Here is a 14136-nt window from a genome sequence, read left to right as displayed (position 1 = left end):
ACTTTTGTCACATCCCTGGCACACCCTTGCCTCCTTTCTCTATTCTCCCCAACGAAGACCAGTTTAACAACCGCAATCCATATCATCCTCTCTTTTTTCAGATGGGCCAACAAGCCACGAGCCTATTCCCTATCCAGGGTGACTCTTTCTGATGCTCCAACGTGAGCCCCATAACAACCCATTAGGTAAGCACCGGCCCCCTGGGCCACCTACTTTCCTTTTCTTCTGTCTAATACTCCACCCAATGCCAGACTATTCAGGCTCAACTAACTCTCCCTTATTTTATTTATTTATTTATTTATTACATTTGTTATACGCCCAGTCCCGGGGGTATCACGGCGTAGTTACAGACAATGGGGGAATGCAATCTTAGAAAGTACACAGAGGAAAACACAGGAATAACAGTCAGTAATATACAATAATATGCGAGGCAGTCAAGAATATACAGCAAAATGCAAAGCAGTCAGATATGTACAGTTAATTGGAGCGGATTAGTGCTCTAGTTCAGTTAGAACTTATTGAAGAGCCAAGTCTTCAGGAGGAAGCTTTTGAATTTACGGAAGGAGGTTTTGTTCATAATGTGGGTAGATAGCGCATTCCAGTGTCTAGGTGCCAGTGTTTTGAAGCTACTGCCCCCTGCTTTCTCTCTTTTGTATCTGGGGGTTTCGAGGTATGCGTTTTTGTTGGACCTGAGAAGTCTAGTCTGGGGCTTCATCGTGACTGTATTGTTGAGGTATTTGGGTGCTTTGTTAGCCCTGCATTTGTGGGTGATGCTCAGGGTTTTAAATAGAATTCTGGCTTGGATGGGGAGCCAGTGGTGGTCTCTTCTGGTGTTGGAGATATGTTCAGATTTTTCGATGCCTAAGGCTGCTCTGAGGGCTTTGTTCTGCATGAGTTGGAGTTTGGCTAAGTTGGCTTTGGACGTGCCCAGGAAAAGGATATTACAATAGTCTAGCTTAGACAGTATGAGTAATCCGCTCCAATTAACTGTACATATCTGACTGCTTTGCATTTTGCTGTATTTTCTTGACTGCCTCGCATATTATTGTATATTACTGACTGTTATTCCTGTGTTTTCCTCTGTGTACTTTCTAAGATTGCATTCCCCCATTGTCTGTAACTACATTGTCTGGGCGTATAACAAATGTAATAAATAAATAAATAAATAAAATAAGGGAGAGTTAGTTGAGCCTGAATAGTCTGGCATTGGGTGGAGTATTAGACAGAAGAAAAGGAAAGTAGGTGGCCCAGGGGGCCGGTGCTTACCTAATGGGTTGTTATGGGCTCACGTTGGAGCATCAGAAAGAGTCACCCTGGATAGGGAATAGGCTCGTGGCTTGTTGGCCCATCTGAAAAAAGAGAGGATGATATGGATTGCGGTTGCTAAACTGGTCATCGTTGGGGAGAATAGAGAAAGGAGGCAAGGGTGTGCCAGGGATGTGACAAAAGTAGGACCGGCGTTCTGCAGGGTTTACATGCCTGGAGCTGGCAGTGCGGCTGAGGAGAAGTTCCGGTTAGTTCAAGTCCAAAGATTGTTGTCGGGGCCGTGTTGGCAAGTGTTCCCCAAGGTGGGAAGGACGTCGAGGGGCTGAATGGAAGATGGGGAGCAAGTCCCCATGAGGCGTGGGCAGGGTGCAGCGGGCAAGGTTGTGGCCGGCTTGACGGGTGGGTGGCCCGGGTGCTGATAAGCACTGGAGGTCTCGTTGGAGATAGGGTGATGGTGCGGCTGGATGCTTGCACGGGGGAGGACTGTGTAGAGGGGGTGGGGGCAGTGGCCAGACATCCCCCTATTCAGTGTCCCCAAGGGATAAAGAGAATGACCCACGGGGGTTAGAGACCCGAAATGGGGAGCGGAATCGCAGTGCAGGGAAGGAAGGTGACCAAGTCGGCGCTCCCATAGGTGTACTTAGGTGTGTGCACACAGACAAGCTATTAGGCAACCTGTGCACGCCGCATGCAAAGGGGGCGGAGAGGTGCCCGAGGTGGGAATTGGGCTGGCTGGGTGTGTGTAATGGCCGACCCCAATGGGTCCGGAGTCGGGAGCCCCGTGAGGGGAGTCCTATTGAGGGTGCGTGGAGAGGAGGCCATGGTTGAGGCAGGGATAATGGGCGGGGCTGCTGGGACAGTGGAGGGGGGAAGAGGCTTACCTGCGGTTCACTTGCCATCTGGTATCCATTAGTTCCTGACTGGCAATGTTGTCTCCTGGGTGAGTTAAAAGCACCCGCTTCCTGGTTTGGAAGGGAGGCGCGCTCTGATTGGACGTGGCTCAATGGGCCGGATGGAGTCGTGCGGTTGGCTCATTGGTCAGAAGTGGTGTCACTCAGAGGGCGTCATGAGCAGTCCTGGGGTGGGAGAAGTGTTCAGCGGCTCGTGTGGGCTGGGAACGGGGGTGGGAGTGGCCTGGGGTTGGGAGTTCTGAGTGAAGGAGGGGTTAGTTAAACCAAAGGAAGTCAAGAGGGGGAAGAATGGAACGTGGAAAGGGGGGACCCCAGGGTCAATATATGCTTAGCAAGTGGGATAGGGGGCTGGGGTGAGTTACCCTAACAACAAGGGACAACGGATAAATTGTCAACCGTCCATTGTTAATTATTGATTTAAATATAGTACGGCACAAGGGGCACAGTGTGCCATGGTCATCACAGAAAAAACAGAAAAAACAGAAAAAGCAGCCCGTGCTGTATGGAGTCTGAGTCAGGCTTACATTTGGTTTGCTCGTTTTAGAAGGAAAAGGGAAACAGATGTTAAAAAAGCAAATAGTGAAAAAGAGGTAGGGGGTGGAGTAAAAAAAGGGGCGAGGATGTGGGGAAACTGGGGATTTGTCCCCTGATTTAAAAAAAAAAAATACACCAATGCTAATGCATCAATGCAAATGTATAATGATGCAAAAGCATTGAGGTAAAGACATGTAAGTCCTGCCATGAAGGTATTTGCTCAGGATCACTCTTTCTTCTCTTTCTCTCGCCTGATTCCTGTCCTTGGTCATGAGTCATTCTTCTCACTTCTCATGCCACACCTCCTTTTCATTCTTTAAACCTCAGTCCTCACTTTTCCTTGCTTCTCATTTCTCCTTCCCAAATATCCTCTTTACCCATCATATCTGAATCCTGACTCCTCAATTTTCCTCTCCATTCATCATTTCTTCTCCTCAGTCATCACTCGTCCTCCTCACGCCTCATGCTTCAGTCCTCCTCCTCACATCTTCTCTCCTGCTCCTCTTTCCCCACTTTCGTTACCCCCTGTCTCTTTGATTCTTGGTGTTGCACACAATATGTTTATTAGGACTGGTTAAAGTAGACCAATGAATAGCCTTATATTCTCACACGGGTCCTGTTAGAAAAGAATTGTGGGCCTGCAGCCCATGATCTGAAGCAGAATCGGGAAAGTCTCACCATGCCGATAGCCCAAGCGAAGCCTCGGGTGTGTAAGTGTTACAGTACGGGAAGTGGAGGAGAAATGGGCTGTTTGTCTACAGTATGGCTGCTGCGCAGAATGGAGACACCAATGCAATAAGCCACCTGGGCTCAGAGTCAGAGACTTGCATGCCTTTCAAACCCGCTTAGAAGTTCCACTGTTGACCAAGGCATTTCTCCCCTCCCCACTCTCCTCCACCGTATCCACGTTTTCACTGTAGTACAGAAATCTGCAAAAACACTCACAGGCCCTGAGGCTTGGCTTGGATCATACGCTTGGCGAGGCTCTCCTCTCTCCTGTCAGTCAACGTGTCTACATGGTTAGCGAAATAATGGAGGTAGCTGGACCAGGCCTCCAACGGCCCGCCAGTTTCTCGTTATTTTGTGCTACGTTTGTGTTTGCGTACCCCAAAAGAAAAACAAATGTGTAGCGGGTGTCTCGCCCCTGCTCAGAAACAGGCAGCATGGTCTCCCATGCAAATAAAGCACACAGGTGGACTGTGCTGCCTGCCATTCAGGCGATGGGGTGGCGATGGGGTGGCACCCCCTACCCATAGTGAAGGCCGCCACTGTTTACATTTTAGGTTTTCATTGGAATGATTTGATTAAATTAATTAATGCTTTTACTAGACAAGAACCAAGGGGTATGAAGCTACATTGAGTGATTTTGGCTTCATTTTGGTTTAATGTTGGAATATTATTATTTTAGTCAGTTTTGATGGCTTATTCATTCTATTACATTGGTCACAACTGTTAAAATAGATTGTACTGCCTTTTATACCAGTTAAGGGCACTCAAATTGGCCATTTGGCCACGTCTTTTATAAATTCCTTAGGATTATAAAACTATGCCAGACACTTCTTAGGCCCCGCAGTCAAATATTGTTTCTCGATTTCTTTGCCCCTTCTTGATTTCCTTCTTGTTGCTCCGTAGGTCTCCTCTCTTGCTTCTATTTTCTTCCCTTTTCTTCCACTCACTCCCTAATGTTCGCTCCATACTTTCTCTCTCTTTCCCATGTCTTCCCCTCTTGGCTTCTCGCACTGGTCTATTACATTTTCCTCTCTTTGACATATTTTCTCTCACTTTCATTGGATTGTCCCCCACTTGCTAATCATTCTCCCATTTTCTGAACAGCATTCCCCTTTTCTGTCCTCTGCCAATATTTGCATCTCCCGAATCTCCCATTTCCTCTTCTTCCTTTCCACCCCTCACATTCCCTACTTTTGAAATGTTCCTCATTTTGGCTCTCAGCCCATCCAACCCCCATGTTCATATTCTCTGCTTCTTGTAAATTCTTCCTGTCTCTGTCCTCCCACGCCATATGCCCACTTTCATTCTTTCTTTTCCTACTTAAGCCTTCTCTCTTCTCCTTGCCTCGCTTATATCACATTTAGCCCTTCTCTAATTTCCCCCTCTCTCAATTCTCCCCTATGCTTGCACTTTATACCGTTTCCACAAGTATCTAATTCAATTGCATTCTCCCTCTTTTCCCTTCTGTCATCTCGCTTTCAACCATAATATTCTCTGCCCGCTATAGTTCTCCTTTTTCATGTCCCTCCTGCCCCTCACTTCGGCCATCTAAAATCTTCTTCTCTGAAATGTCCTCATATCTCCTTTTTTCCAGAATGGTATTGTCTTCTTCCCCTTCTTGCCATACATTCTCTCTCTCCTTTCCCCTTGCTTCAATTCCTCACATTCTGCTCATGGGATCTCTGATTTCTCCTTTGCCCCTCTTTGTCCCTGACCCCCTTTTTCTTCCTCTCCTTTTCTCTGATGCCCCCATGCAATCCTTCTCCCTGCTCATCAACCTTCAGGGCAGACCGCAAGTGCCCAGTGCTGGGATTCTTTTTGGCTGCTGGTGCGAGGAACGGGGAAGAGGGTGAGGGAGTTTAAAGGAGAAGCTGATGGGTTTGGATGCACTGATCCGGTGTAATTTAGCAGGTAGAGCATGACGATGGTGATGATGATGATGATGATGATGGTGGTGGTGATGATGGTGATGGTGATGGTGATGATGATCACTGGATTTGTTCCACTGTTAAAGCCAAACAAACAGACCTTGCAGCGCCTGCTCTCCACCTACAAGTTAGGTGCAGCAGAAGAATCATGGAAAAAGGTGTCCATGAAATAACATTCCTACTTGCACATATTTCTGCTGAATATATGCCCACGCCATGCGGCAGCAGAGGCAACAGGTGTGCTCCCATTCTTGCCCCCACGGAACAGCAAATTGATTCCTTGAGAGTTGTTATTTAGTGTTGCATTCTTAGAAAGGAAAGGCCACTTGTTCGCTCGATCACCTTAAGCAGGAGAAACAGATGTTCTGTCTAGAGAATTTCACCCACCCAGTTCTGTCTACAAAATCTTTGACACACATTAAAGACCCTCTCAGCCGCTCCAGGCACGGCTCAGCCCCTGCAAAAGCTCAAGGAACCTAAACCGTCAGGCCTCCAGTGTTCCATACCCAGCTAAACCCCTGGACAAGTTCATCTATCAACAACACAGAACACAGTGACAGAAATGACATCCTCTGCCATGGCCAAATAGGTTTCACACCAATGAAAGGAAGCGAATCAGACCAATCAACAATCTGGGATAACCTAAAGATGAAGTGGATACAGACCAATTAAATGCTTTCAACCTCCTGGACAGCTCTCAACACCATACCCCACGAGATGCTCATCAAAAGAGTGGAGGGAACTGGCCTGACCCAAACATCACTGCCTTCCTTTCTTCCTCTTCCTCTTAAACCCCAAGGAAACCACTGACATCTCATGCAACATCACATGCAGTGTACCACATTGTCCATGCTTGTCACATCTCATCTTCAATCAGTACATGGCACCGCTCATAAAGAGTCTCAGTAATCATGGACTCACCTGATGCAGCTATGCAGGCTAGACGCACATTATCTGCAAACAAGTATCTGATACCAGTGAACACCAGCTGGATCTCTTGCTTAGAGTCCCCTGGATGACAAGGAACAGGCCGAAACCCTACTCAAACAAAACAGAAATTATGACGTGCCTGACAATAGGGGCTCTTACAATAGGACCTCTGGTCGGAAACTGTTTAATCCCCTTAAAGCCCATCAGACGCATTATGCCATACCTGGCATTCATACAGTGATCACCTCCGTTCATCTCCCTCTCAAGAATTAACTATGCCAACAGCCTGTACACAGGCCTGCACAGAATACCTGTTACTGCAACTAAAGACAATTCAAAATGCTCCTCATGATGCGACTAAAATGATGGGGACTTACATCCAAACCTCTACGATCCCTACACCAGCTGCATGTTAAATGCAAGTTTAAGTTCAAAACATTCTGCAGTGACCACTGAGCCTTCTAGTAGTAAGGTGAAATAAATTCTTCTCGTACATACAGAGCAGAAAGCTCAGAACCTTCGTCACGGCACCACGATACCACAAGAAACACCAAGGAAGTTCCACCTTCACAGTGATGGTCACTAACCTCGGGAATGCACAACCTCAAGGATCACCTCACCTTCTGAAAGTCACTAAAAACTTGGAAGACCTCAGAATAAAACACAAGCTATACCAATGATATGAATAAGGCACACCCAAAGGATGGGGTGAATAAATAAGGATTGGTGCATACCACTCAACTCTGGCCAACCTAACTCTGCCCGGTACCCACAGCAGAGCCACCCATGGAAACCAGTCTAACATGCTACAACCCGTAGACGTCAGCAACCAGACAAGGACAGGACAAGGGTGACAAATTCTCATATTTAATCCATGTAGTACTTCTACGTACACCCAACTTCACCTCCTGTGCAAAGTCCCTTGGGTTCCATATCGACAAACACCTCTCCTTTAAGACACACATAGCTAAGAAAACTGAGGCAGCTTGGTATCCGCTTTCCCTCCTGTGGAAAGTAAAGTGCTTCCTCCCTCCGGACACCTTTAGACCCACCATTCAAGCACAGGTCCAATCCCACCTGGATGGGGGCAATGCCCTCCTCGAGCGCCTCTCGTCGTCCTCCTTTGCGCCCCTGAGAAGTGACCTACTCGTGGCTGCACGCCTCCTCAACGGTCTATGCAGGTAAAATCCCATCACTCCCGGCCCTCATCGACCTTCACTGGCTCCCACTGCATGCACAAATCACCTACATGTCTTGCTGCATCATCTATAAGGCAGCCACCCTCAAATCACCCAGCTACCTCGCAGAGAAACTCAGCATCTCCGGCAGACAATGCGAAACCGAAGCCAGGACATGCTCCCGAAAGGAAAGGACCAGAAAACAAGCCTTCTCTGCTTATGCCCCAAGACTATGGAACCTTCTCCCTGTCAGCATCAGACTCGCCCCCACGCTCCTATAATTCAGAAGATAACTCAAGACCTACCTCCTCAAGGAGTCTCTGCTACAATTCAGAAAATAACTCAAGACCTACCTCCTTAAGGAGTCTCTCCTCCTCAACACCTAGGCCATCACATCGACCCATATCATCTGACTCGTTAGACGCCCTTCCAACCCTCTCTTCCCCACCACCCTGTACAGCTCGTCTGTGCTGCTCTGTATCCTACCCCCGCTGTATATCTGTTCTGTTGTTACCTCTATAAAGCACTCCATTATGCATCTGTATTGCTGTATACCTCTGTACAGCTCTCTGTTGCTTCTCAAAGTTAGGTTTGCGCTCAATAAATAAAATAATAATAATAATAATAGTAATAATAATAATAATAATAATATGTACTCCACATGCATGGAGTCCTGCACCCTGACCTCTTCACTTCACACAAATTCCACTAAGCCTAACTCAGTTTTCACCTCCTAACCACCAACCATCAGCTGGTCATATGCACAAACCACAGAAACACACCTGCGTGAACACTACTCCACACCCTGCCAACTGCCTACACTGCACCACACATCTCTAGTCTCACCGCACCTGTATAGTATACATTATTCACAGTAACAGGCTAAGATCATTACATTGGAAGGTTCCTTCTGGCAACATACACTCACCTAAACCCTAATACCCAGTAACCAACTAGAAGACATTAAACTAGGTTCTTCCCATCGGGACCCATCAGCATAGCAGCACACACAACTCTCCTATACGTCTTTCCCCACTAACCCTCCTTCCCACTCCTCTTCTTTCAGTACCCACCACAAAGAGACCTCACAAACATGTCAGAAGCTGTGCCGTGCAAGTCCCGGTTACAGTGCATTACACTACCTGCCTAATTGCTTCTTTTCTGTTACCACCCATAGCCTCAGCATGCCTTCTGCTATCCACCACAGTTATCTCTCCACCCTGTACCCCACATCCACCCCGTCACCCCAGTACTCACCCTGGGCAGCTGACTGGCTTTCTTCTCCACCGATAACCTGTTGTCTTGATTATTTTCTAGAAGCTCTTCGAGAGCGTCCACCTGGAAAAGAAAAAGCTGGAGAGTCAGTGACGGGTCAGTGAGAAGAAAACATGTAAGCCTCATGCTTCATATATATATATATATATTCAGTGAAAAATAGTAGTTAAAGGGACGTTATGGTTAAGCTTCACTTATAAAAACCTATCAAATTCATTGAAAAAAACTTTGTTAAAGGGAAGTTATGGTTAATAGTAAAATCGAAAAACCGAAGAAATTCGCCAGTTATGCTAAGCTAAGCAACCATAACTCGCCTCACCACTGTACCCTGCCAAGACAAACACCCAGGGCAACAAAGATGACATCACAAATGACATCATCAATGACATCACATGTCTGGGTTGGTTGTTTTTGTTCAGTGACAGTATTCATTTTAAGCTGAGGACACTATGTGGTTATACTATATTGAAACCATGATACACATACTATAACCTTGTTCTTTATTCTGAAGTTCTTTTCCTTAGGGTTTGCCCTGAGGTCTTAATGCACATACATAGATCAGGAAGCAGGTCCCACACAGACAATTAATTTCTTAAGAATGTGATATGCTTTTACTTATCATTGTACTACCTAAACATACCATCTTAAGAATATGTTAGTTCTATGATCCCTATTGCATTCATTGTTTCTATTATTTGATTTCTGTATTCACAATAACACTTCAGTACAGAGCTTATTTTTCAATAAGCCCCTTTTATGTGACATGGAGTAGTTTATTACAAGGCTACTGATCACCTTTGATATGGTGTAAATGACATTGTAAGTGATGCCCCTATTATATGGAATGTAATCAGTGAAGTCATCGATGATGTCATTTATGATGTCATTTTTGATGTCCAGGGTGTTAGTGTTTACAGTGCATGGCAGTGGTGTGAGTTATTGTTGCATAGTTTACCATAACTGGCACATTTCTTGGGTTTTTCAATTTTACTAGTAACCATATCATCCCTTTAACAAAGTTTTTTCAATGAATTTGATAGGTTTTTATTAGTGCAACTTAACCATAACATCCCTTTAACAAAGTTTTTCACTGAATTTCATAGGTTTTTGGCACTGCAACTTAACCATAACGTCCCTTTAACAATGTTTTTTTACTGATTTTGATAGTTTTTGTAGTACAACCTAACCATAACGTCCCTTTAACAAGGTTTTTTCACTGAATTTCAAAGGTTTTTATTAGTGCAACTTAACCATAATGTTCCATTAACAAAGTCTTTTCACTAAATTTGATAGTTTTTAGTTTTTCACTGAATCGTTTTTTGTGTGCAACCTCATAGGTGTCTATTAGTGGAAATGTTTCATGATGTTACGTCACTGTATATACATTATTAATAATTCCTCTTTTAACATATATGAAAGAAATATAAACCTCCTTTAACAATCATATTTTTTGCAACGCATACTGATGTGTGTTGTTATCAGCAGCACATGCTGGGGATGCAAATTTTGGTTGAATTGCCTAGGGCATGATGCTCGACCATGACCGCAGCTCGACCAAACCACCCCTGTGATCCACTGTACCTACCCTGCATCCTAGTTCACTGTCCACTATACCGTCATAATGTGACCAATGGCCAGTGCTAATGACTTGCATTCATGGCCAGTCTCCAAAATCCATGGGGAATGCCGCATGGCCCAAAGAGCAAAACATGAGTAGACTTTTTTCCTTGCCGAGGCCCAGGCACACTGCCCAGGCACCAATGTTATATCACTATTTTTTGTACTTATATTTTGACGCTTTTGAAAAAGTAAAATACAGGACAGATTTGCAAAAGCATGCTTTCAGGTCCTTGCTGATGCTCCCCATGCAGGTTTGCTGAAATCCCATCCAGCACATCAGGCTGTAGCCATGAGTAGAATTTGTTTTCCCATTCAAAACTAGAGCTTCGGCCATGCTGCATGCCCTAATAAGCAAATCAGAGTAGAAGTGTCTCCTTTCCGAGGGCCAGGCCCACTGCCCAGACACCAAAGTTACTCACTAGTTTTTGTACTAACATTTTCACACTTTGGAAAAATTGTGTCCTTGCTGAGCGCCAGCCCCACTGCCCAGGCACCAAAGTTATATCACTATTTTTTGTACTTACATTTTGACACTTTCAAAAAAGTAAAACACAAGAAAGATTTGCAAAAGCGTACTTTCAGATCCTTGCTGACGCTCATCGCGCAAGTTTGTATCAATCCTGTCCACCACTCCGGGCTGAAGCAGTGAATAGGATTTATTTTCCCATTCAAACCTAGGACTTCAACCATGCTGCATGCCCCAATAAGAAAATCAGAGTACACATTTGTCCTTTCTCAGGAACGGGTCCACTGCTGCCAAAATTATATCACTATTTTTTGTACTTCCATTTTGACACTTCAGAATAAATAAAACACAGGAGAGATTTGCAAAAAGTAGCTTCCAGGACCTTGCTGATTGATGTTCCTTGCGCAAGTTTGCTGAAATCCCATCCAGAACTTTAGGCTGTAGCCACAAGCAGAATTTATTTTCCCATTCAAACCTATCCCGATTTCGAAACACTTTACCACATAGCTAGTCCCTGGTGGCCATGGCCACTTTAACCGCATTGCCTGTCCCTCATGGTCATGGCCAGTGGCCAGATTGTCCGGATCATGGCCAGACAATCTGGCCACTGGCCATGGCCATAGGCTATACCTCAGTCACCAAAGGTATATCACTTATTTTGTACTTACACTATGACACTTGTCAAAAAATAAAACACGGACAGATTTGTGAAACCATACTTTTGGTTCTTGTCAATGCTCCTTGCACAAGTTTGCTGCAAATCGGTCCATGTTTTTTTTCTCCAAAAGTGTCAAAATGTACATACAAAAAATAGTCATATAACTTAGCCCCCACTTGACCTCAAAACTTGCACAAACATTCAAGGTTGGGTCTATAATTGTTTTTGCAAACCTTTGTGCAGAGCAGTCAAACAGCACCAAAATTATAAGCCACCCAAAAATGTTGAGACCCTCCCTTTAATTGACCAATCAGCGGGTGCATACCATGTCTGCACATGTCACTTGCATACAATGTCTGCGAGTGTCACACGGCTCTCTTATTGGTCAAGAGGTTTCGGTGGACACCGAACCAGGAAGTGAGTCTTTGGACCGGACGCAGTTGTCACACATTTTTTTTACCTACATTTTGGCCATTTCTTAAACAACTACTGGATGGATCTACACCAATTCTGTAAATGCCTGCTTTGAGGACCAAGCCCCCACACCTTGTGCATGTTTAGTGCAAATTCGTCCAGTGGTTTGGGCTGTAGGTGTAAGCAAAACATTTTTTCCATTATGTCGAAGAGGATTTCAAAGGTTTTGGGACCCCCCCCTATAACTTTGCTCCCCCATGACAAAACAACTCCGAACTTTGCATAATCATTCGAAGGTGGTCATATACTTCTTCTGCAAAGTTTGGTGAGGATTCCTCAACCGGCACCAAGGTTATAAGCTGCCAAAAAGTGTTCCTCCTTTGGGTTGAGCATCTTAACCATAACAAATGGCTGCTACCACAGGCCGGGTAAAAGATTGTCCGGGAGACTCTGTTATTGCCTGTAACGGTACCTTATCAACCTGGCAGAAGCTGGCTGTGGATGTGATGGGTCCCATTCAAGGATTGGGGGATGGTTTTAAGTTCATTTTTGTAATGGTGGTCTATCATACCAAGTGGGTGAAGTGGTGTGCTGCAAGAGATGCCACTACTGTGCAATTGATTACGTTTTCAATTCCACAGTAGCATATATGTATATATGTGAAGAAAATACGTACCATGGTATGCTTTTTGGAAGGCACTCCTGGAGCAGCGGACCGTGGCAAATCCCTCAGTCCACAAGAAATCACAGTTTCAATGTCCACAAAATTGAATTTTAATTTGCAAATAGGTGAACACGGAAGCACACAACAATGACGCGTTTTGCGGTAATCAATATGCGCTTTACGTTAAATATGTATTTATTTTTCGATATTGCTTCGACTATCTAGTTGTGTACTGATGTATACAGCATGAGAGGCAACTTTTCTTGTAGCTGAACTGAATCGCCTCCAGGCTCTTTGATCTTTAGAGGGGAAGGACATCTCCCGTCTCAGGCTATGTCTGGGACTTAACAATGTTCTTTGGAAAACCTGAGGGGATAATGAGACAATAACCTTGAATACATTTCTTTCAAGACTTTCACTCCTCTTCCTTCATGGAAAAAATAGGGTGACTTTTGTTGCCCTTTCCTGGGTGAGAAGAGTTGGGTGACTTCTATTGCCTTCTCCTTGGTGAGAAGTGTAGGGTGACATCTACTGCCCTATCCTGGGTGAAGAGAGTAAAGTGACTTCTACTTCCCTCTGCTATGTGAGGAGAGTTGGTAGGTTTCTACTGCCATCTCCTGGGTGAGAAGAGTTGGGAGACTTCTACTGCTTTCTCTTTGGGCGAGGAGTGCAGAGTGACTTCTACTTCCCATACCAAGTTGAGGAGAGTTGGGTGACTTGTACTGCCGTCTCCTGGGGAGGAGAGTTGGGTTACTTCTATCGACCTATCTGGGTGAGGAGAGTTGTGTTGCTTCTACTTTTCTCTGCTAGGTGAGGACAGTTTTGTGGCTCCTAGAGTGCTCTCCTGGGTGAGGAGAGCAGGGGGACTTCTACTGCCCTCACCTGGTTGAAGAGAGTTGGGTGACTTCTACTGTTCTCTGATAGGTGAGGACATTATGATGGCTTCCTGTAGCACTAAAATGGTTGAGAAAAGTAGGGTGTTTTATACTGCCCACTCCTTGGTGAAGACAGTATAGTGACTTCTACTTCTGTCTCCTTTGTGAAGAGAGTTTGGTGGCTTCTACTGCCCTCTACTGGGTGGGAAAGGATGGCTGACTTCTACAGACCTCTCCTGGAAGAGGAGAGTTGTGTGATGTCTACTGTTCTGTGCTAGGTGAGGATAGTATGGTGGCTCCTATTGCGCTCTCCTGGGTGAGGGATATAGGGTGAATTCTACTGCCCTCTCTTGGGTGAAGAGGGTAGAGTTACTTCGACTGCCCTCTCCTGGGTGAGGAGACTTGGGTGGCTTCTACTGCTCTCTCCTGGGTGAGAAGAGTAAAGTTTCTCCAACTGGACAGGCCTCACCCGAGTGAGGCAGGTTGGGTGACTTCTGCCTTCTCCTGAGTGAGGAGAGTAGAGTGACTTCTACTGCACACTCCTGGGTGAGCAGAGCTGGTACTTCTACTGCTCTCTACTAGATGTGGAGGGTTTGGTGGCTTCTAGGCTCCATCTGGAGTAGGAGAGTAAGATGACTACTGTAATGAAGAGGCAGGGGACACCATATAAAGGAGGCAGCTTTAATGA

At 45.4% G+C, this 14136-nt stretch overlaps 1 protein-coding gene across 1 annotated transcript in view; it reads right to left on the bottom strand.

Annotated features, from left to right (window-relative positions):
- LOC138580749 (cocaine- and amphetamine-regulated transcript protein-like) overlaps positions 1-14136 on the bottom strand; it is a 75969-nt gene that overhangs the window by 39330 nt on the left and 22503 nt on the right. The window contains exon 2 of the mRNA XM_069651535.1: positions 8734-8814. Within this exon, the coding sequence (XP_069507636.1) occupies positions 8734-8814 (81 nt within the window). The remainder of the gene's footprint in view (positions 1-8733; positions 8815-14136) is intronic.

The sequence above is a fragment of the Ambystoma mexicanum genome, chromosome 1p, assembly GCF_040938575.1.
Source record: "Ambystoma mexicanum isolate Mex_15411 chromosome 1p, UKY_AmexF1_1, whole genome shotgun sequence".
NCBI classification, from domain to species: Eukaryota; Metazoa; Chordata; class Amphibia; order Caudata; family Ambystomatidae; genus Ambystoma; species Ambystoma mexicanum.
Note: the sequence above shows the minus strand (reverse complement) of the source record. Positions and strands in the feature narration are given on the sequence as shown.